At 45.1% G+C, this 21,478-nt stretch overlaps 1 protein-coding gene across 5 annotated transcripts; it reads left to right on the top strand.

The window, feature by feature from the left end:
- The first annotated feature begins 818 nt into the window (after nucleotides 1-818).
- On the top strand, nucleotides 819-14,447 carry LOC129598640 (uncharacterized). Of its 5 annotated transcripts, XM_055496626.1 has the most exons (8): nucleotides 819-1,060; nucleotides 7,191-7,287; nucleotides 8,826-9,627; nucleotides 11,106-11,253; nucleotides 11,342-11,641; nucleotides 11,840-12,244; nucleotides 12,540-14,028; nucleotides 14,186-14,447. In XM_055496626.1, the coding sequence occupies exons 3-6, from the start codon at nucleotides 8,832-8,834 to the stop codon at nucleotides 12,120-12,122; spliced, it is 1,527 nt and encodes a 508-aa protein (XP_055352601.1). In that variant the 5' UTR covers nucleotides 819-1,060; nucleotides 7,191-7,287; nucleotides 8,826-8,831; the 3' UTR covers nucleotides 12,123-12,244; nucleotides 12,540-14,028; nucleotides 14,186-14,447. The 5 variants fall into 5 exon arrangements, with proteins under 5 accessions (XP_055352601.1, XP_055352600.1, XP_055352598.1 ...); XM_055496625.1 differs by lacking the exon at nucleotides 7,191-7,287; XM_055496623.1 differs by lacking the exons at nucleotides 819-1,060; nucleotides 7,191-7,287 and adding an exon at nucleotides 8,483-8,748.
- The last annotated feature ends 7,031 nt before the right edge of the window (nucleotides 14,448-21,478 follow it).

Here is a 21,478-nt window from a genome sequence, read left to right as displayed (position 1 = left end):
TTGCCGACTGGATCAGGACTGTGGCGAAATCAGCCGGTCTGCCTTTACGGCAATGCAGAAATATGCAACGTTAGCCGAACGTAGAATAGTGCGCGTATAATAAACGCGACGCTGGCGCTTACAACGCAGCCAGTAAGTGAAATGGCAACGGTGGTTCGGTTACGCTCTCCTGCATTCTGCGCATGTGTCCCTGACACAGCGACGGCGTAACCGCACAAGTATAGCGATGGCTGTAGCTGTCCTGGTGTGGTGCAGTGGTTTGGGTGGCGTAGCTTCACGGTTTCGTCACTGGTTTTGTAAAGACGCAATTGCAAGAAACTGGCACGATTCAGCAAGCATTTTCAGCACTACGTACAGCAGTGTGTACGTAGTGTTATAGACCTACCTGTGAATGTATGACGCCGTAAAACTAATAAAATTCATTTCGTTTTCAACAATTTCAGCGGCGCAGACCAAATAATCTGGAAAGGATCTTTTTTGTTCAGAATACCCGTAGAGGCGAACATCGCTGCCAAAAATGCATCCAAAATGATGAATCTTCCCAGTTAGCATTGCAACGGACCGCACCTAACATACGCCCCTCACTGCGCTACCGTACGCACTAATTTCGAAAAAATCAATGGAAAGTAGGGTGGAGGAACGACTCCCGATTGGTCCTTAGACTGCTTCATACATAACGAAGTACATCACAACAACTGTGGCATTGCAACCTGTCTGCTGGTCACACTCACACACTGCCTGACGGATCCCGCCATTGCTCTGTCAGAGCCTAGCAGTAGCGTGCCCTTACCCAGTCCATAGGTGTTCTCTTCCTCGCGTTTTTCGCCGTTCATTAGATTCTATGCCAAGCTAAGCATTCATCTGGAGTAACTGATGCATGTCCTGCATGCGCTGCGCGGATTCAGGAATTTTTCACTTCACTCAGCCTTATAATTATTTAGAAAATTATCGACAACAAACCTCAATCCATTCCTTCAGCAATTTTAAACATTTTGGACAACTGCGGGACAAATAGGAATATTTCCATTTCCATCCTTACTGTGTCATTTCCAATCTGACGGTGAGTTTAAATAAGGTATTTGTCTATACAGATACAGCGCGGGAATGCGATATGCGTTATGGGCACGATTCCCGAGCAGGACAGTATACAGGAATTTTTCTTGTTGTGATTGTGGTATAACTGTTGCGGATGATTGTTTCATTGTTTTCAGTCGTTATTAGTAAATAGGTATGCACTATGCATGTATAAGAATGACGATGAAGGAGTGTGCAATAGCACGAGGAGTGTGGCACTACTCTAGTTTGGGGCTCCTCCATTGCTCTCACGATAGAACCTAACCACTACTTAGCGGATAGAGTGCGGTTCCTTTTTGACCATAAACAAGATTTTACCTGCACCTGAGTTCTTCACATCGCTGAGCACGGTGGCAACGGCCAAGGAAGATTCAGTTCGAGGAAGCGGAATTGTTTTGTCCGTTGTGTGCCACACAGCACCCAGTTAACTGTATCATTAATGCCCAGCGGAATAGACGGGGCTAACAGCGTGCAGTACGTTACTGTTCCGGGAGAAAGAGAGACGGCGAACAGGCGTTGCATCAACCGGTTGCACACAGCCGACGCCGCCAGACCATGCGCTTGGCCAAGTCTGTTTTTTTTCCGAACCAAGTCGAGGGTAGCCGTCGAACGTTGATCTGCCGCGCATATATTTCAGTGGGCTGTCGACCCTTCGGCCCTGGTGCAGGGGACGCCGCTGGGTTCGTGGATCGATCAGACTAGGCGCAGTTACGGACGCGGTCTGCCGCACCGGGAGACATGGAGCGCAGTGCGCGCTTGCGTCGGCGACGTAAGAGAGCGGGGTCGCGCGTATTTGGGTGGAATATGACGCCATCTAGGTACAGTACGTGCTGCTGCACTATCCGCCCGCCTCCCTTGTCCACCGTCTGGCTGCGGCGCGCTACACCGTACTGACCGTACCACAATATTCCACCGCGGCCCACAACGCTCACGTTCTGCACGCTGTTAGCATCGTATTTTCCGCTGAACATGTGACGCCGCTTTCGGCTGCAAACAACCGACCCAAGGTAATCCTGTTTAAAATAATAGAATCACTTGCCAAACATGTATTTCTTCAATTTATCGGTATTAAATGATCTTCGCTTCGCTTCGGCGAACATGAGAAATAAGAACTAAATATCGTAGCGGAATAAAATAGAACGTTAAAGTATCTGCAGTTAAGCCTGCAAATCCTCGTTGAGTGAAGTTCCTGCAAAAAAGTTTACTTCGATTATTATATTACCGGCTGGCTGAACAGATGGGGTGGGCTACACGCTTTTGGTTTACTGTATCGTCGACTCAACTTGGCACTATTTTTTACAGTGCGCTAAATCTATGCTGTACAGCACTATGCGCCGTGCATGCGTGCACTCAACTGCTTGCACAGCATCATACAGCCTACCCGGGCGGTTGACACTTGACAGCGACTGCCGCCTGACCGTAAACAATGGCTATTTGCATTTTAGGATTTGCTAATTGGCGTTCAAAAATGTTTTTTGACAGCATATTCGGAATCAGCGTTATCGATTCACCTAGAGTAAGTGTTCGGAACGCAAAAATTAATTTGAATGCTTTCTACTCTATTGTTACCACCCCAGGTTGCAGTAGGGCGTTGGGGACCGGCAGTCAGAATTTGGTCCTGACATTTTTCAAACTGAAAGATGATTTTTAGATCAGAAAAATTCGCTGATTTTGATTCTGTTAGTAACTCTGCAACGGTTAACTGGTCTACGAAGAAATGTTATCGGACTGGGAGTTATGGGAAAAAACGTGTTAGCAACTTAGCATTGGCAGTAATGAATTATTCCTGCGGCAAAGGGCGTAAAACGATTTGCCTATCGTGCGCTTGGGTACGTCTAATAAGTAATAGTACTGTAGCGGCGTTATCAAGTTAGACCACAGAGTTCGTTTACCGGAAAAAAGCACACGGATATACCCACGCTGCACGGGCAAAATTCACGACCTAAATCCCATTTTACAGTTTCTCCTTTTTGATAGCAAATTTGATATCCATACTTTCCTCATCATCAGATCTCTAAAATTCATCTACGCTTTCTCTGTAAACTTGTTTACCGTCAATCCCAGTGCTGAACAACACCGAACCCCCCCCCCCCCGCAGGGGCACCCCAAAAACCACAACAAACCAACATGGTAAATTAGGAGCTTTAATTTGCATGCACGGCTTTTAGCCTTTTGTAATACAGTTTTTAACTGAGTTTTAATTTTTAGATATCATTAATTAGTTACAAAATGTTTTTTTACTCCAAAACATGGATGTTGCCCAAGGAACTCCAAATTTCTGCGCTGGTGAATTTTGCCCGTGCAGCGTGGGTATATCACTGTGCTTTTTTCTGGTAAACGAACTCTGTGGTCTAACTTGATAACGCCGCTACAGTAACTTAATAATTACGCTTGCTCTGAATTTTTGTTATGCGATAGTACTAGTATTAGTAGCATAAACATTAATCGTGTTTACGTTGAAATTTCTTCATAATTAAGATGCACAACAATTCCTGTATTGCTGTGTAGCTAAAATCCCAGCAACTTTCTGTTTTATACATTTGACTGCTCCTGCGTACTCTACCGACATTTTACGAGTATCTACATAGTTATTATCTACTTCGCAGTTATCGTTCAGTCAGTGTTCTCTCAGATATTTATTGTACCTATTTCAGGTGTCTATTTACCTATTTCAGTAATACGTTGCATACATCACAGACAGTTAACCGTCTGGCTATAGTTGTTAAAATTTGCGCCCGCTGCTTCAGAATTACTGCATTCAATCATTTCAGTGGCTTGTATTTGACGTAACGACTTCGATGCGTAAGAAGACTTAAGCAGAGATTATACCGATTTCGACCCTATTGTCGCTGGCGCAATACGTGCGCTTGTGCTGCATCATAACTATGTACACATCTGACCTAACGCTATGATATTTTCGCTACATACACTAAAAGTCTGAAATTGGTTAGACAATTTTAAAATGTAAAAGTCACTGATCAAAAGCCGTTATTTTCCGGAAGCAATAACAATTCAAGCAGATTTTTGAAATTTTTCTTTCAAGCGTAGCGATGTGTTCCGCTAAAATGAGTAAAGTTCTGTGTAGCGTTTTTTCCAAAAAACTCAACCATTCTTGAAAAAAACAAACTTTTTACACTCAAAGTTCCTATGTTTTATTTTTTACAAAATACGCAAACATTTTTCACAAAAACGCTCCACAATTCTTCTTGAAAATGATTTTCCTTAAATCTGATCAAATGTCATAATTTTCTGACATCTTTGAAAATTCTTATTGAGTTTAGAAGTCAATTTTGGAAAATTTTTCAGAAAGTGGCGAAGAACCTTCTTTTGTTCTGCGCTTTCCTTTGGTCTTACCGATTCTGCGCTTGCAGTGCCGCCACACTGAGTGTGTGCACAGCGAAGAGTGGACTTTGGCCACTCTTTCATGTGCGCTCACGGGATAGCGCTATGTGTCTAGCGCCTCTGTTATGCTGTATTCGTCCTCTGTGTAAACATGAGCCTTGTCTGGTCCTATGATCAATATTTATTGGTTTAGTCATTACCTAGCAGTTTAAAATCATACCCAAAAACTGATCACAAAACAAAGTAAACAGCACTTAATCCATCAGAACGTGGAACAGTTGATGTAACCGACAGCGCATTCCTACGCTGTATTTCGATGCTAAGACGCTGTAACAAGAACTCGTAGGATCGTCGTTCACAAGTAGCATCCTTTAGGCGTTTACCCAACTCACGTAAAAATTTCAAACACGATGGACCGACAACACCAAAAGTCTCAAAAGCTAAAGCGACAAAATCGTACTCGGTTACCAAATATTCGTATTTACTACATTTTTTTCGGGTCCTATTACTCTTGCAATCTGGCCTGGAATATAACAGCCACAAGGCATATTCCAGGTTGAAAGAAAGCACATCTCGGTGCAATCTTTCTTTCACTAATTTTGATCACAGGTGGCAGTACTGTAGATAGATACGCTAGCCCGCCAAATCGCTCCTGGTCGGCAACAAAAAAACTTGAATAAGTTTTTTCGTTGCTACCTGAATGTACTGAACTTTCGCCCAGTAATAGATGTAACTATTCTTATTACACTGTAAAATTTCGAACAGCTCATTTTCAGTCTTGCTACCATAGCATAAATTCTCCTTAAGTAAGCCACCATGATAAATAAAATGGACGGCATGCACTTACTTAACCCGTTGACGGGCATTGGCGTCAGGACGCAACATGGTCTTCCGAATTTTTTTCCCAATGATTGGGAACAGTTAATGAATATCAATTAACATAATTAGCAATAAGAGACTTTAAAGAAGCAGTAAAAACATAATTCAAACTTATATCTCAAGTCAATTACAAATGACCGTTGCCCGAAAACGGCTAATTTCGGACTTTTCAAGCTCTCGTAGATCTTGCTAATTAACTAATTAGTGGACGAATAATTAAACCAGAGATAAATCAACAACGTACAACTAACAACGTTCTATCCAAAATCGATTAACACAGGTCTTGTAAGTTGAACAGTAGAAGACCACAGTCCGTCAAAATATTGTGTTGCGTGCCAACACCATTGCCCATGAAGGGTCTCAGATACACGGGCGGATGCAATTTCGACTGCTTCTCTTTATCACGTAATCAGATCAAGTAGCTGTCGGTACGTACGCAAAACATGCGCCACGCGGTTTTGTTGGTCGGAAGCTGGCAAAAAACGCTTTGCGTATCAATACCCCGGGCGGTCGGCGAAAAGCAAAATCGCCTCTAAATTTGTCTGCTTCAGGAAAACAGAACGCGGGTAAAACCGAACATTGTAGTCCTGATTGCAATTCTTCAGATGTTGCAATAACACTGTGAATTTCGGCACAACACCACGCGCTTTGCCGCGTTTCTACATATTGATGCATCGCTTGGGTAAGTTAGGCGAGAGCTGCACAGCTTTTCAGAAACACGAATTTTGTGTGATCAGTCTCGGGTGGTTGAAAACTACAGCAATTGCACACTTACGCGTGCACATTGGGGATCCTGACCTTTGCGGCAGCCTAGCTAGTTTCTTCCGGTCGCTAATGTGTTCCAGAAGGTGCTACTGACCAGCGACCGCTAATATCTTGTTCTGCGCCAATGACCACTGCAGCTGGACTATCCGCGCAGCTTTTTAGATAGTGGCACTTGCGGCCACACCACGGAAAAATGCAAGCGCGCACAATGCGGGCAGTATAAAGGCGGCTAGGCGTGCAGAAATACAGGAAATGCAATGTTAAACTTCAAAAATAATGCTTCGTGCAGCCTCGTATGAGAGTATAATGAAAGTTATGGGAGAGAAATATCGTTAGCATCGTTTATTTTCTGTATTCCATCTGTTAATAGTGGTCAAAATACATGGCAACGGGATTTTGTAGATTTTAATTTTTTTGCTGACCAGTGGTCAACTTGTTGACCGCTGCTATGCTCTTGTTTGGAAGTGCTTTTTTTGTACTATTTAATAAAATTATTGCTTTTATGTTATTCCCATTCGTCTAATTATCACAAAATTAAATGTTTTTAAGCTGTAAACCGTTCATGGGCATTGGCGTTGGCAAACACCCTAGTCACGACGGCTGACCTATGGTCAGCACAAGCTTAAAAAAAATTCCCTTTCTTAATTGATTTTTTTTATCGGGAAATCCCGATTTTCAAAATGAAACTCGCATTCCTTCGGCTACCGCCCGCTGGAGGGTTAAGTAGAACAGCTTCGATTATTACTTCCCGAATCGTGTTCGTTTTGGTTTTGGTGGATTCAGAAAAGTTTGCTCTTTTTGAGATGCTTGAAACTTCTAAATCGGTTAACCTGTTTTTAAGTTATTTGTGTTTTACGAAAAACGATAACGAAAGACTTGACTGTGACTAAACCCACACCACACGAGCCACTGCACTACAGCAAAATGACTGCAGTCACCGCCACACATGTGCGGCTGCAATACTTCTTGATCGGGGCCCCATGAAGGCCCGCGCTGAAACTTAATTTCGGATTCGGATTTTGGATTACTCAAACTTGGATTACATTTTCTTATGTTTTCTCTTATTCTTATGTTATTTTTTATGTTCTTATGTTTAAGTCATCTTAAGTAATCCAATTTACGTATTCCAGGTTAAGTAATTCATGCTCGAGGGGTCTAGATCCAAGTGTGAGTAATCCGGACCCAAGTTTCAGCGCGGGCCATTGCCGGACTCGCAGGACTGCAGGAGTACGTATTCAGTAAAAGTACAGCAAAAGTTGGAAGTGACAGTAATAACTTTGGTTGTTTCTGAAACGTGTATGTAAATCGAAATTTTTGTTGTCTATCAGCGCAGGCTTTTTGTTATGTTAATTGGCTATTGCCTGATTAAAACTATAGTACAGCAAAATCACTGGATTCACCACAATACACTTTCTGGTGAATCCAGTTATTCACCAGCATGTACTTCTGACGCTAAAACACTGCTGTTGCAAAAACGACTTTAAACCAGATGATTTCTGAAAGCACTGGTAAAATATTTATTGTCAAAAAACCTGCGTGCGGAGTTTTCGAAAGTCAAACGTGGGAGGTCTCAGATCTCCCTTTTCTTGGCCAAGCACGATCATTGTGTAGAATGCTGCCGTTTTTACAAGAAAAAACCCCTCTGCCCGAAATTGTTACTTGGCGCACATTAATCGACTAACTTTAACTACAGTCGTTTTTATTTAAAAATGGGTATATTTAGTGCCATCGTGCGTCCGTTCCCAAATGACTTAAAATTTAGGGAAAACTTCAGACAAGTGACTTTTTTGAGCTACTTTTCTACATCTTTTATGTTGCTTTCCTCGCTTTTCCCTTATTTCCGCCCGTTCGTCATTTTCGCGTTTCCTCCCTGTGGGGGGAAACGAGAAAATTTTCTATTTCCAATTGCGCCTATTTTTTGAAAACATTTCGCTAAATAGTCAGACCTTTATACTTGTCATGTTTGTAGTGGCGGAATAATACTTGTATTATTATCCGCTCGCTGGTCGAGCTTACATACACAAGCACACACAAGTTGCATACACACTTTTGCAACACAACGCAGCTGCGTGGGCACTTTCATTACCACTAATACGGCACAATGGACAGCGGTGAGCGGACATTGTTCACATTCACGAGAATACAGTCATATCGCTGCAATTGTACATTGTACGTACTTGTACGTGTGCTTTCACTATACTCTACAATACTGTTTAATGTAGCCTGTAGGTGTAAATTACAGTTAACGATGTTAATTGCTGTCAATGTTAGCTGGAGGGTATGCACTCCCGCTGTTTTTCTTTTCGCTGCGCGCGATTTGCGTGTGTTGGTTGGTGGCGCTGCGCGTCGTCGCGTCGGGCGCAAACAGCGGGCACGCGCGTGACACCGGCCGCTTAGATCAAATCGGCTGGCGTCACGCGCGTGCCCGCTGTTTGCGCCCGGCACTTTCCGGTGCTCGCATTCGGTTGCGCACTTCTGGCTGTTGTTTGTTTCAGAATTCAGTTTAATGTAGCCTGTAGGTGTAACTCACGATCAATTTGTACTCTGTACATGGTCTGGACTTTGCTATTAGTATTTCGAAAGAATTTAAATTAATACCGATTAGACATCGAACGTGGTCCAGGGCACCTTATTAAACCCGACCGCCACTCTGGCCACCCGGAAGACCAGATACAGCAGACTCGAGAGGTTATTCTGGAGTTGATGATGTAGCAAACGATTCCCGATAAGTTAACTGTTGCACGCTGTGATTTTTCTCCTTGCAGCCCCAGATGGACTGCACGCCAATGTTTCCGGCATTTCGACGGCTTCTGGTTGGGAACGAGTCGATCAGTTACCAGAATACTGTCTGTGTGCAGACGGAGCAGGACGACGGCAGTGCCTGGCTGGGGTACATCCAGGACATTGCCGGTGACGAGGTACTGGTGGACTTTGACTCGTCCACGCAGCCGGCGCGCCGCGTCCCGGCCGCGCGCGTCTGGCCGATTCCCTTACCTCCCCGCGATCCGTGCTCGGCAGAGTACTTCGGTTACCCCGACCAGCCGGTCTTCGTGGCGCTCCGCGATGAATACGCCGGTCCCTTCCGCTTCCGTCCCGCGACGGTGCTGCGCTGCGTTGGCGAATGCCAGATGTACGTGGTCTCCACGAACGTGCCGGGAACTGACGCAGCTACCACTTTGGCCGTTGTGGATCGCTGCCAGATTCTGAGAGAACTGCCGATCGGCGAAGCAGCGCTGCTAGCGCGAACCAGCGGCCTCCTCTATGTCAAGCATGAAATTGCCAATACGACCATGCTATTTGGGCAAACAACTGCCGTGTCGGTGCTAATTGACCTTTTTCGGGAAGAATACCGTTCGCACCCATCGCTGGCGGGTATTGCGGACAGCTGTCGTTTCAGTCTGCGATTCGAATGGAGCACCTACAGTTTTATTGTCGTTAGCAGCCGGAACGACCTCACCACCAAGAACTGGATAGGGGACTCACTGTGGAGAATAATGCGCAGATATGCAACGGACGGTGTCAAGCGGCCGGTCATTCGTACGAGCTGGACTGCTTACTGGCTTGAGGGTGCGTCTGTCCAGTGAAGAAATACAACTGAAGCTAGATTGAACATCGTCGGCATAGTGTAATAATATATAGTTGGTACAAAACAAATGAGCCTTTTATGAGCACTACACAGGGTCACTGGCAGTTTAGCGACAGCGGTTAGTGTCGTTATCGGGGGTAGTGCGCACCAAGTTAATATTATACGATCGACAAAATCCCCATCGCAGAATCCCGCACGATACCGCGGCCTTACGCACTATACAATTTACCTCGACTTTGACCAGCATACGCAACCCTCGTAAACCCCGCCCATATTGCGCGGAGTAAATTAGCGTACCTGGACAACTGGGACTGTGACATTTCTTATTTTCTTATGTTACTTCTATTTTATTGTAATTCTTATGTTTTCTTGAAATATTTGAAAAATATGTGAAAATAAATTACAGACTTCACCGTTCAGTTTACTAGTTTTCATTGTTTTTCACTCAGTATTCGCGGTACACAGACTTTCGATATTACTTTTCACTCCGTCCATTACTTTCTTTACTGGCATGTCCAAGTTAATTCCTCCCTTCGCTTGATATGTACACGCATTTGCTCTCACCACACTTGCTTGTTTTTAAAATATGTTTTTCTGTATACAAAATATGGACTTGTTTCGTAAATGTTCGGAACATGATCTAAGTTGTTAACTTTTGGGGTGAATGGCCCGGTGAAAGATGCAGTTCTGAAAACACTAAAAGCAAAATCTGATTGACGACTATCGCTGATTTTGGGATTATTGTATGCCTTTTGATTGTGCAAATCTGGGCTTCGGCTATTACTGTGCAAAGGAAGCTACGAACCCTGCACAGAATGTTGCGCTTGTTGTTCCGCGAGCTTCGCTCGTGTCGCAATCCAGCGTCACCTGCCTGTAAAATTATCGACTTGGACAACTTTAGGTTTGTAAGGCGAATGCGGCATAGCTCGTAAGAAGTTGCCATTCTTCCAAAAACTGAACAGACATAAACGAAAATTTTCGGCTGTATCAGGTGCTGTTTGTAACCACGCAATGTACAGATTTACTGTGCATGACGAAACTGTTGCAGTAATGGCACAAAGTTCAGTAACGGGAATAGCTGTCAGATCACTAACTAAAATACACTGTACTAGCGGTGGTTGTTAACCACCATATTGGTTTACTGCTCGAGCGCGAGCGCCAATACCACTGAGTAGTGGTACTGGGTTTGTGGAATTGAAAAAGTCAGCCGTGACGATTTTCGTGGCGTCAGACAAATTTATGATCTTGACGATCAGTTAATTGCAGCACCTCGCGCTACGCGCTCGGTGCAAACGAAATGCCAGAAAGCTACTCGTACTCTGTATCTGTAGTCATTCGACGCCGCCAGGCGCCAATTGAGAACAAGAGGACTTGAAAAAGTTATGCGGCCGTTGTGATTTGTCCAGATATGTTGAAACTCTATATTCACTGCTTCTAACTTTTGGCTTTTTCCTTGAAGGATGCAGGCGCAGCACCGAAAATAAAAGCAAAGCGCCCACAGATGTCGATAGGAGTTGCCCGACTGCGTGTCTGTGTCATCTGCCGCCCATACTGTTGACCGAGGCGCTGCAAGATCTGGACCTGCACACGCACGCAAAAGCCAGACGGTAATGCGGTGGAATTAATTTGTAATAAATATACCCGAAGAACTGACAACAAGACGACCGTCACTGAATTGAGTAATTGGTTCGGCAGAGAGTGTGCGTTATGGCAAACAATACTGGACCATCCACGGACTACACAACGCATTCGTGTCGCGACAGAACATCTGGCCACAACGGAATGCGGAGACCACCTGAACTGCTGCCGCACCGCGATGGCGTTGAGCCGGAGAATCAGCGGCGCTACGAAGAGTCTGACCATCGTCGCACGTGCCCATGACTGGCCGGCGGAACAGTTTAACTGGCACGTCGTCTGGTGCGCGCTGGACTTATTGCGGGTCCTCCACATCAAACTGCCGGTCCTGGCGGTGAAGTCCTTCTGCTTGACACTCAGGTGTAACGAAGGGTTTTAGTGGAGCTAACGGTGCTGGTACATTGCTCAGGCGATCGACTAGTTAGATGACTACATGATGTATGATGTATAGACATAGAATATCAACAGACTAGCATATAGGTGGAAGAACTAGACAGTCAGCTCTGCAGAATGGCTAAACGCTAGAGGCACAGACATAATATGAATCACGTTACACAGGATACCGGAAATTCTGCAAGACTTGCGGCCACACTGCGCGCGCCTGATCCTCCATGTACTGGACATCGGGCGAGCGCTGTTTTCTACGATGGAATCCGATGTCCACGGGTTACTTCCAGGTTGGTTTTCCTTACCCGCGGAGGAGCTTCGTCTCGTCAACGTGCAAGAGTATCCCACCGAAGACAGTTGCGCTTTTGAGGAGACGCTGATCGGCGTTCCCCGTCTGATCTGTGACTGGCAGGATGGCTGGCCGCACACCCGACGCAGCTTCATGTGGGCCTAGGACCGACAGTTTCCCCCGGCCACGGCCGAGGTGCTAGCCAGAGTGGCTGCTGTATACACGCGCTGGCGCACGGCTCTGGCCAACCCGGAGCACTGGCATGTCGTCCGCGGCTTCTTCTCCAAGTAAGTGCACCCTGCTGCAGGGTGATGTTAGGTGTGCTGCATTGCATTGTAACCTCCTATGACGGCCAAGCGGAGAAATGCCATACTTCGATATCATCCGTAGATTGGTCACGGTAACTGTACGGGTCAGTAGCTGGATCACCAGCGACGAAGTAGTGAAGTACTGTCTATATACCTATCTTGAACGATTGATTGATTTTAATATACGCTGAAATGGAGGCCGCAAAAGAAAACACCGGGTTGGACAACAGAATTGCGGTGTGCTGGGCTTCAGGGGCGATTTTGCTGGCTGCAGGTACAGCGGATTCCGGCCGGATGGCAGTCCGCGCGAGTGGGACGATGTCGACCTGCTAACGGTGGAGCTGGGCCAACTCAGCAAACTGGCACTGTGGGGCATCTACGAGCTGTATGCCAAGCCGGAATACAGCGGATTGTTTAGTGACGATGAGGATGGTGGTGGCACTGGCGGTGATGTCTCTTGATACAATCACTATTCCATAAATACAGAATCAGCGAGCGCATGCACTCGGCAGAATTGTGAATCCATGTTTTCATTATGAAGGGTTCTGATATTTAATAAAGTTCTGTCTTTTCTGAACTGAAATCAGTGGATGTGTCCACGCGGCCCCGAACGCCAGACAGTTGACTGTTGTAGCGTATCCGGTGAAGTCTGTATTAGGGTTGTTAACGGTGCGGTTTTTTACCAGTGCACCGGTGCGGTTTGAAAAAATTGCGGTGCAATTTCAAAAAATAAATTGGTATAGGCGGTGTGGTTTTTATCAAAAATTACACCGGCACACACCGGTGCGTTCGGGTAACCGCGTCGACGTACACCGGTTAACAACCGGTTAATCGAAGATATCGCAATTTCGTAATTTTAAAAAAAAATAAAGTTCATTAATTCACGCTGCAGGCTGGGTTCGCGCTCACGGCGCGCACCGGCCGTGGCGGGCGTAGCTCTATATGGCTGTAACGTGTGTGAGTGTTCACTCAACGGCAGTCACAAGTTTAAACTCAGAGCGCGCCTGATACCACAGCTGCTGCAACAACTGGACTGCCATAAGAAAGAAAATGTGTAGCGCTGTAGCAAACGAGTTGCACGGCTTCAGTCAATAAGAATCCGAGAAAATCTGGTTTCGAAATTTTTTGCCTTCAATCTTCATGACAGTTTTTCTTCGACTGGATACATCTTGTTAGCGATGCCTTTAGGGGGCTTATCTCTTGCCCAAGAAATCCGTCGGGATAGAGAGGAAAGCGCAGAACGCGCTGCGTGTGGCGTTGATCAGCAGTTCGACGATGAGTCTTTTAGTACCAGCATCTCCAGCCAGCGCGGTCTCTGCGGATGGGAGCCAAGGCACATCTCATAAGCTGCCGTCTTCCAGTAAACTATCCGAAATCTGGCAGCACTTTACAGAGGATGCCGAGAGGAAAAAGTACGTGTGTCGTTATTGCTCCGCCAGCTATAAGGACTCCAACTCGACAACTATTTTGTGGACTCACGTAAGAACCAAGCACCCGAGCAAATTCGACGCTGGAGAGAAAGGAAAAAAGCGTGCCATTCCAGAACTGTTTCTTGCAAAACCGGTTAAACTGGACAAGAAAAACAGCAGCAGATTGACTATCTGTTACCCCGCTTGATTGTCGCTGCAAACCTTTCTTTCCGAATCGTGGAAACAGAGGAACTGGAGGAATTGTTTCGTGAGTTGAATCCGGCTTATAGAGTGCCTTGTCGTCAGACATTGAAAGAAAATGTGATGAGCGAGTATGAGATTATGAAAGAAAAGGTAAGAAACTGATGTTTCATCTATTTGTGCTTAGCGACGAATATTCTGTCTGGCAAAGTGATATGGAATTCAAATTTAATATCGTAACTGCGACTTGTTTGATGAATAATATTTTAATAATAAAGATGACACATTTTAAGGGTCTAATTTTTATTAGATTAAGAAGATACTGGCCAGCGCTCCTGGCAGAATTAGTATCACGTAGGATACTTGGACGTCGGTTGGACAGGAAGCCTTCATGGCCGTGACGGCGCACTGGATTACAGCAGACAACACTTTTGCGCAGATTTTACTGGACTTCATAGATCCCGGCATTGAGCATACTGCGGCGAATTTGAAAGCCACTGTTCTTGGAATACTGAATGAGTACGGCATTGCGCATAAGACATTCGGCTTTACAGTGGACGGAGCGGCAAACATGAAGGCGTTTTGTGAGGATATATTTTTGTCCTTGCGTCTGGAGAGGGCTGATCAGAGACACGGCGATCAAAGTAAGAAACGTTCGGACAAGAGTGTTGGTTGTATACGCGGGAAGTTGGCACAGGCGTTTTCTGCATGCACGACCTCTTAAATTTATAGAGTACATGCTAGGTTTTACGCACATTCCAGGAAGTACTCAGTACATTAAACGATCAGAAGTTTTACTAACTTGTAAAGAAAAAGTTTAAATTACAACCACGATTGTAACCTTGTTTGTCGCAAGAGGAAGCGGTGAAATTCTAATTTTTACGGTATTTTACAGTGTCGGAGTTTCGCTTGAGATGCATCTGCCATGCCGTTCACAACGTTGTAGATGTGGGATTTTCGGACAAAGAGCATTTGGTTCGTCGCATTCACGAAATGATTAAATACGCAAAGAGGCCCAAGGCGAAGAAGCAGTACCGTGCCTTTATTAAGCGAAAGGATATCAAACTCTCGCTGGATGTGAAGACCAGATGGAACAGCACGCTGAAGATGTTGGTAGAAGCTTACGCGTCTAGGAATGACCTGGGTCGCTTTTTGACGAATTAGGGATCGGCTAGCGTCCAGAAGCACATTCTGACGGAAAAGGAGTGGGAAGATGTGAAAGGGCTTATTGATCTACTTAGTCCCCTTGACGAAGTAACACGCGACTGTTTGGGGACGATGTACCCTACTTTTCATTTTGCGAAGCCATGTTTTCAAACACTATCCCTACATTTTGAAGGCTGCCGGTTTAACTTTGCATTAGTAAGCGATAACATGAAACAGCACATTCCAAACTAAAATTTTCGAATTATAAATATATATGATTAAGTCATCTACTTATGTACATAGTACATATGTAGATGACTTAATCAGATGTATTTATATTTTCGCTAAGTGAGTTCAGTTTTAGCAGCTAATGTGGTGTTTTGTAGAAATCGTGGATCCGTGACTGCGCAGACAACATGCGTCAGAAGCTATTGGAAGTTGAGACGGATAGCTGGAACCAAGAAACTGTATTTGTTTGTCAAATGCTGGATCCGTGCGCAAAGCTGGAAGTTTATGAAACCGCGGAGCAGCGGAAAGAAGTGACGGGTAACTCTTTTTAGTGCATAGAATTTTGTAAATTTAATACAGGTTTATACGCTGATATTAATTTGTTTAAATTTGTTGAAGAAATACCACGCCTACTACAATAACGCGGTTTGCGCCAGTTGTTCCTGTTCAGTCAGCCTCGGGTTCAATTCGGTCTAAATTTCTTAACAGAATTTCGTCTGTGTCTCTGAATGGAGGAAACGAAGTCGACCGATACCTAGGTGCTGCTAAAGAGCCTGAATGCGACGTCCTTGAATACTGGAAGCGTAACAGCAAACTCTATCCTGGTTTACACGGGTTAGCGATTGATGTGTTCGGCGTTTGTGCTTCTTCTGTCGATTCTGAACGAAGGTTTTCAAAGAGTGGCAAATTGTTAACCAAAGACAGAAACCGGTTAATGTCTAGCACGGTACAGGCGCTAATGTCCCTGAAATCTTGGTATCCAATTGTGAAGCAATGTCAAGAAGTTGTGGAGATTGATGAGTAAATAAAGTCGGTAATTTGTAATTGGCTAATTGCTGCTCATTCGGTTATTGACGTGCGCCACACCGGTGTAAACCGGTGCGGTGCGGTGTACAAAATTGCGGTGCGATTTTCATTTTTCACCGCACCGTCCGGTGCGGTTTTTCGCTTTACACCGGCAAGCTAAGTGCGGTTTCTTGTAAAAACCGCACCGAAGGCACACCGGTGTACACCGCACCGCACCGTTAACAACCCTAGTCTGTATTAAAGATTTATGCCGGTCGGCTAATTAGGATAACGACAACTGAACACTGCAACATAACAACAGGAATCACGTTGCTAACGAATAATTACCGCACTGACCAACACTGCAATTCGTGCGTACCACATTCACTATCGGCACTATGTTTATGCTATAACTGTTAACCAAATGTTCTTGTCCAAGCACTTGCTTTGGTGTTGATTAAACTGGAAATAATGCTCCAGATTTCGCGCGTTACCGTTCTTACGTAAGATTGTGATTTTACTCGGCAATTACTGGCAAACCAACCGAACCTTCTAATTTATCGTGGTACGGCTGGATTAACCCACTCCTCGAGGGTATTTGGAATTGTGTCATCGCAGTACCATCTGCCTTCATCTTAGCGCCTTCATAATAATAATAATTTGAAAAAATTAAGCGTTAATTTGAACAAAACAGCGGTGACCAGCGTCGGTCCCGATGCGCAAACGGTTTGACTGATACCGGTACTTCATTCATCATGATCTTCTGAAACATAGATCTATATCATGCAACCCCCCGGGTCTAAAGGTAGTTCTGAACTCTTTACAGTGAAACGTGGTTGCTAAATACACGTTTGGACCGGTTCGGTTAAAGCAAAACCGTATGTGTTATCCAGGTGTATGTACAATGCGAGCAAGAAAGGAAGCTACGGGTTTAGGGTGTGCGTTCTAGCGAAGACAGCGAAAACCGGTTTCTACATCTCGTACGCGCACAAAAAGCCACACTCATACGTGTGTAAGTGAATGCGAGCGGATTAACCCACTCGCACACACATGTGCCGCTCGATCAATACAGCATGGCAGCATTCAGCTTGCGCTTTTTGGCAGCACTGGAATCCGCTGTCTTCGGTCTGCTTATAGTCACAACAGAGAGGCTGCATTGATCAACCAGCCTCAGCGGGCAAAAAAGGCTGTTCGCTGGCTTTTTAACATAGACCGTAGCGTCCTCATTTAGTCAGATTGTATTACACAGAGCTATATTACAGTCTATGGGACGCGCCGGTTAAACTTTCCGCGTATGTAATTTCCAGGTGTATGTATTTACCGGTGTGTGTAAAAGACAGGTTTTACTGTATATACTTTCTTACCGCATATCAGAACGTTGCAGAATGGCGTGCATGCGTCAGCATGGACCGGACACAGACGATGCCAAATATATAGTTCGCACTTCGCAGAGCGCGGCTCTACACCGTGCTACGGACATTATGTTCCTCGAGTCCCGTAATATATTTCATATTATTTATTTTTATAACTACTTGAAAGTTGAAGTTGAAAATGTTGACAAAATTCGGCCGGCGTTTTGACCCCACAAAAATTCGGTCGGCAGGAAATTCTGCCTGCGTTTTGACATAGGCCGTGTCTTACGTACTGCAGGCCAGGGCCAGACGGCTTAAGGGGGACTAATTTATAATAAATACGTAAAAGTTCTTCGCTTTCAGTTAAATTGGTGATTGTAAAATGATAGTAACGCTGTAAGTAAAAGTGCTATCAAGTAGGATATTTTTTACTTTATCGCATGCAGTATAGTGAGATTCGTAATGGTGCATTACGAAGCAGCACGATTACTACATGCTACAAGAGCACTATTATGTATTCATTTATGTAGCGCTAGCACCACAAGTGTGGTTACGCTAAAACATGCTCACTGGGAAATCTCCCTGTATGTGTGCAGTTAGAGAGATCTAAAATTCCCTAAATTATTTTTAAACATACTATGGCAATAGTTTAAATTTCTGCAAAGATGGGATTTTTTTGAATTTTGAGGCTCACTGGCCCTGGTAAAGTGAATGGGACAAACTCTTATAAAAGGGTGAAATGAAAACCTAAACACATAACGTTATCTACTGTAATTGTGTCCCGTAAAGTAGTTTATTCCATGAAGGACTAGAAAATCATTTACCGTATACAATAATTGATATCCCAACAAATATGTGAACAACTGAGTGACGGAATATCTGAATATGGTATACGGTAATACGTACTTTCATAATATCTGTACTCGTATTTTTGCGGCAGTATTAATCTTGTACTGTCGAGAAGTTTCATTTTGTGTTCGGAATTGCATTTTGGTTTCTAACGGAATGCGCCTATATATAGCGCGTATATAAGTCCCACGGTTGCGATACCGGTATTACGTTCTGTTTCTCATTCGGAGTTTGGCATTGTCGGAGTTTACCATTAAAAATGTCGTCGGAATGCATTGTCAGATTCTCGCTTCGCGTAGATCAGCTTATGCATATTATTTAGTTATGACACATTGAGATATAAGCTCATTCTTTGTCGTCGTGTCAGATCGGTAGGATTGATATTATTATTATGGCATTCGTTCTATCGTATTCGTCTCTCCGTCATGAGCGGCTAAATGAGCAGTGGTTGTAGAATAATTTCTGTATCCTTAACGGAGCACATGTACTTCGCAGGGAACGTCATGTTTTCCGTCATATTGTAACGCCCGTTACCTGTGTATGCGCATGCTGTATGTATACCTAATGGTCATCCTGCTCGCCTATTCGTTATACATGTATCTGTTCCTCCTACTTGCCTCCAGGCAATTACATACAGCCGTTTCAACGCATGTTGACCGATGGTCACTCGACAACACTTCACTTTTTCCTTTTCCTTTCTGCCAGCTGATGAATAAAGTTGCAAAACGTACAGATTGCTGGTTTGCTTAGCGTACGCATTCACAAACAGACTTAACTTTAATGTTGTTCTAGGCGACAAATTAGCCACACAGATTATCAGTAAGTTTGCTCACAAAAATAATAGGGCAGCAACAGAGAGAATATAAATCAGCAAAGTGGAGTTTGGGCATAAATCGTAATAGCTATAGATGTTGATAAAAACACATGGTTCTGTAATATGACAAGCGGGCAATTACATATGTTTTAAAGAAGGAATAAAACGGCGGTTGGAAGTTAAGTAATTAAAAAAGAATTGAATTATTATTAGCATGTTAGAAATGATGAGTAAGAGGCTGGAGATGAGGAATGGTTGGATCTAATGGTTGTTGGCTTCGAAGTGTTGCTGAATGGCATCGGATACGTGGCGTTCCCATTGCAGTGTATCGTAATGTACGTTGAAGTTCGCGCTCGGTAGTTGTTTTGGCTGGCGGCACTTGCGGATTGTCAGGATGACAGCGGCGGTGATTACAACGGCGAGTTAGGAAAGGTGGAAGGAGGGACAAGATAGGTGAAGATTCGTTGGCACAGGTAGACTGGAGGCAGCTGGGTGGGGGTAGCGCTTTGTAAGGAACTGACATTAAGTTGTTGGGTTACGCTTCGGAGATTGCGGATGGCATTGTTGAAGACTTTAATGGTGGAATCGGATTTTCGGGAGAATTCTGTTAGCGGATTTTCGGGAATTCTGTTAGACAGTAGTCACGCGCCACAATATGTTACACGAAGACGAGTGTCCTCCCGCACACTGGGCCCGCGCAAAAGCTCTGATTCTGACTCAGACTCTGACTGCTCAAACTCTGACTCTGACTACTCAAACTCTGACTGCTCAAAGTCTGACTCTGACTCTGACTAGCCAAAGTCTGACTCTGACTTTGACTGGCCAACTTCTAACTCTGACCGCTATACTCTGACCACTAAAACTGTCCAACAATCAAAATATGATCTTAGGTTTCTTGGGTTTACACTGGGTCTCTCATTTTATTGGGGTATACCGAGGTGACGAAGGTCTCTTATGTCATTTAAGTTTTCTGAGGAACCTAAGAAACCTGAGAAACCTAAGGAACCTAAGAAACCTAAGGAACGTAAGAAACCATAAAAACCTAAAAAATCTAAGCTTAGAATGACCTTAGAAACCTGAGAAACATAAGTACTATCTCACAATAACCTAGGAACCTCAGAATAACTTAACAAACCTTAGAACCTGTTTTTTCTCGGTTGAATCAGAGTTTCAGTGGTTAAATAGTAGTTCCGGTCAGAGTCAGACCCTGAGTCGTCAGAGTCAGAGTTTGGGTAGTCAGAGTCAGAGTATGGGCGGTCAGAGTCAGACTTTGGGTAGTCAGAGTCAGACTTTGAGCAGTCAGAGTCAGAGTTTGAGTGGTCAGAATCAGAGTCAGAGTTTGAACTTGGGCCCAATTAACCTTATCGAGCATCACACACGCCCGCTCGGTAAACCGGGCGTCCCGGTGGGCACTGCGGACCAAGCGAGCCAGTGAACCCACAACCCGGAAAACGAATAGCGGAAACCGCAGTGGGTGGATCTTAACTCGGCACGGCTGCCACATCACCCGGCCCGGATGGAGCGGACCAGATTACACCAACGGTCACTCGGCAGAGTTCAACCGAGAGCTCAGTCGACCGCTTGACGGGCGAGTCGACCATACCGTCGCCGGTCGGCACTGTTCGAGCCGGAATTGTTCCAGTGTCTCTAGTGGACTGCAGCCCGGAATCGACACCGAAGGCGGTCAGAACTCGACCCGAACGAACCCGTATTTTAGACGCCGGTAGGACAGCAGCTCCAGAAACTTAGCGGGCCGCCGGAACAGGTCACCGATGGCACGATAAACGGACAAGCGGCCCATCTGGGAGTCCAGTTAGCAGCCGCCCGGAACAAAATCGACTGGAAGAAGGCAAGCTTGGCGGAAAAGGATGCGACTATCAACACCCTGAAAACGGAGAATGCGGACATGGCAGAAGTTACCAACCGACTCCAAAAACGGGTGGACACTTTCGCGAACGAGTGGGTCTACCTCAGGCAGGGGTGCAGCAACAGAACCGAAGCGTTAGAGATCCTACAGCGAAAGCTTCGGACGGCAACGAAAGAAGGGGCGCGTTCAAAGAAAAGCTTGAAAAATCTCTGGTCGAGTCAACCGAGTTCATCGCATGAACCGTCAAAGCCGAAGCTGCGCTCCGACTTAGTCGGGTTGCTGTCCACTAAGCCCGTGTGCAATACGGCCTGCTGATGCATCCGGCCGACCGGCTGTCCAGATTTGATCCTCCAGTATTGCATCATGCCGGACAGCTGTACCGGCGAGAATCGCTGGAACGCGAAGCGCCCTGGTCGACGGGATGATCAGGTCGATGCCGACTGAGACCAACGGTACGACCGGAAAGAGAAGCTGAGCGGCCGGGCCGATGCTGATCGGATTTGACAGAACGTTAGCAAATCGAGTAATCAAGTCGGCAACTGGAATAACCGTGGTGGTTGC

The sequence above is a fragment of the Paramacrobiotus metropolitanus genome, unplaced genomic scaffold, assembly GCF_019649055.1.
Source record: "Paramacrobiotus metropolitanus isolate TYO unplaced genomic scaffold, Prichtersi_v1.0 Parri_scaffold0000126, whole genome shotgun sequence".
Classification (NCBI taxonomy): domain Eukaryota; kingdom Metazoa; phylum Tardigrada; class Eutardigrada; order Parachela; family Macrobiotidae; genus Paramacrobiotus; species Paramacrobiotus metropolitanus.
This window is presented reverse-complemented; position numbering and strand designations above follow the sequence as displayed.

Excerpts from the sequence above, each read along its gene's own strand:
- LOC129598640 (XM_055496625.1), top strand. The coding sequence starts at position 8,832 with ATGGACTGCACGCCAATGTTTCCGGCATTTCGACGGCTTCTGGTTGGG. Across the intron at positions 11,254-11,341 it reads ACGCACGCAAAAGCCAGACG|AGAGTGTGCGTTATGGCAAA; the intron begins GTAATGCGGTGG and ends TTGGTTCGGCAG. Across the intron at positions 11,642-11,839 it reads TCCTTCTGCTTGACACTCAG|GATACCGGAAATTCTGCAAG; the intron begins GTGTAACGAAGG and ends CACGTTACACAG.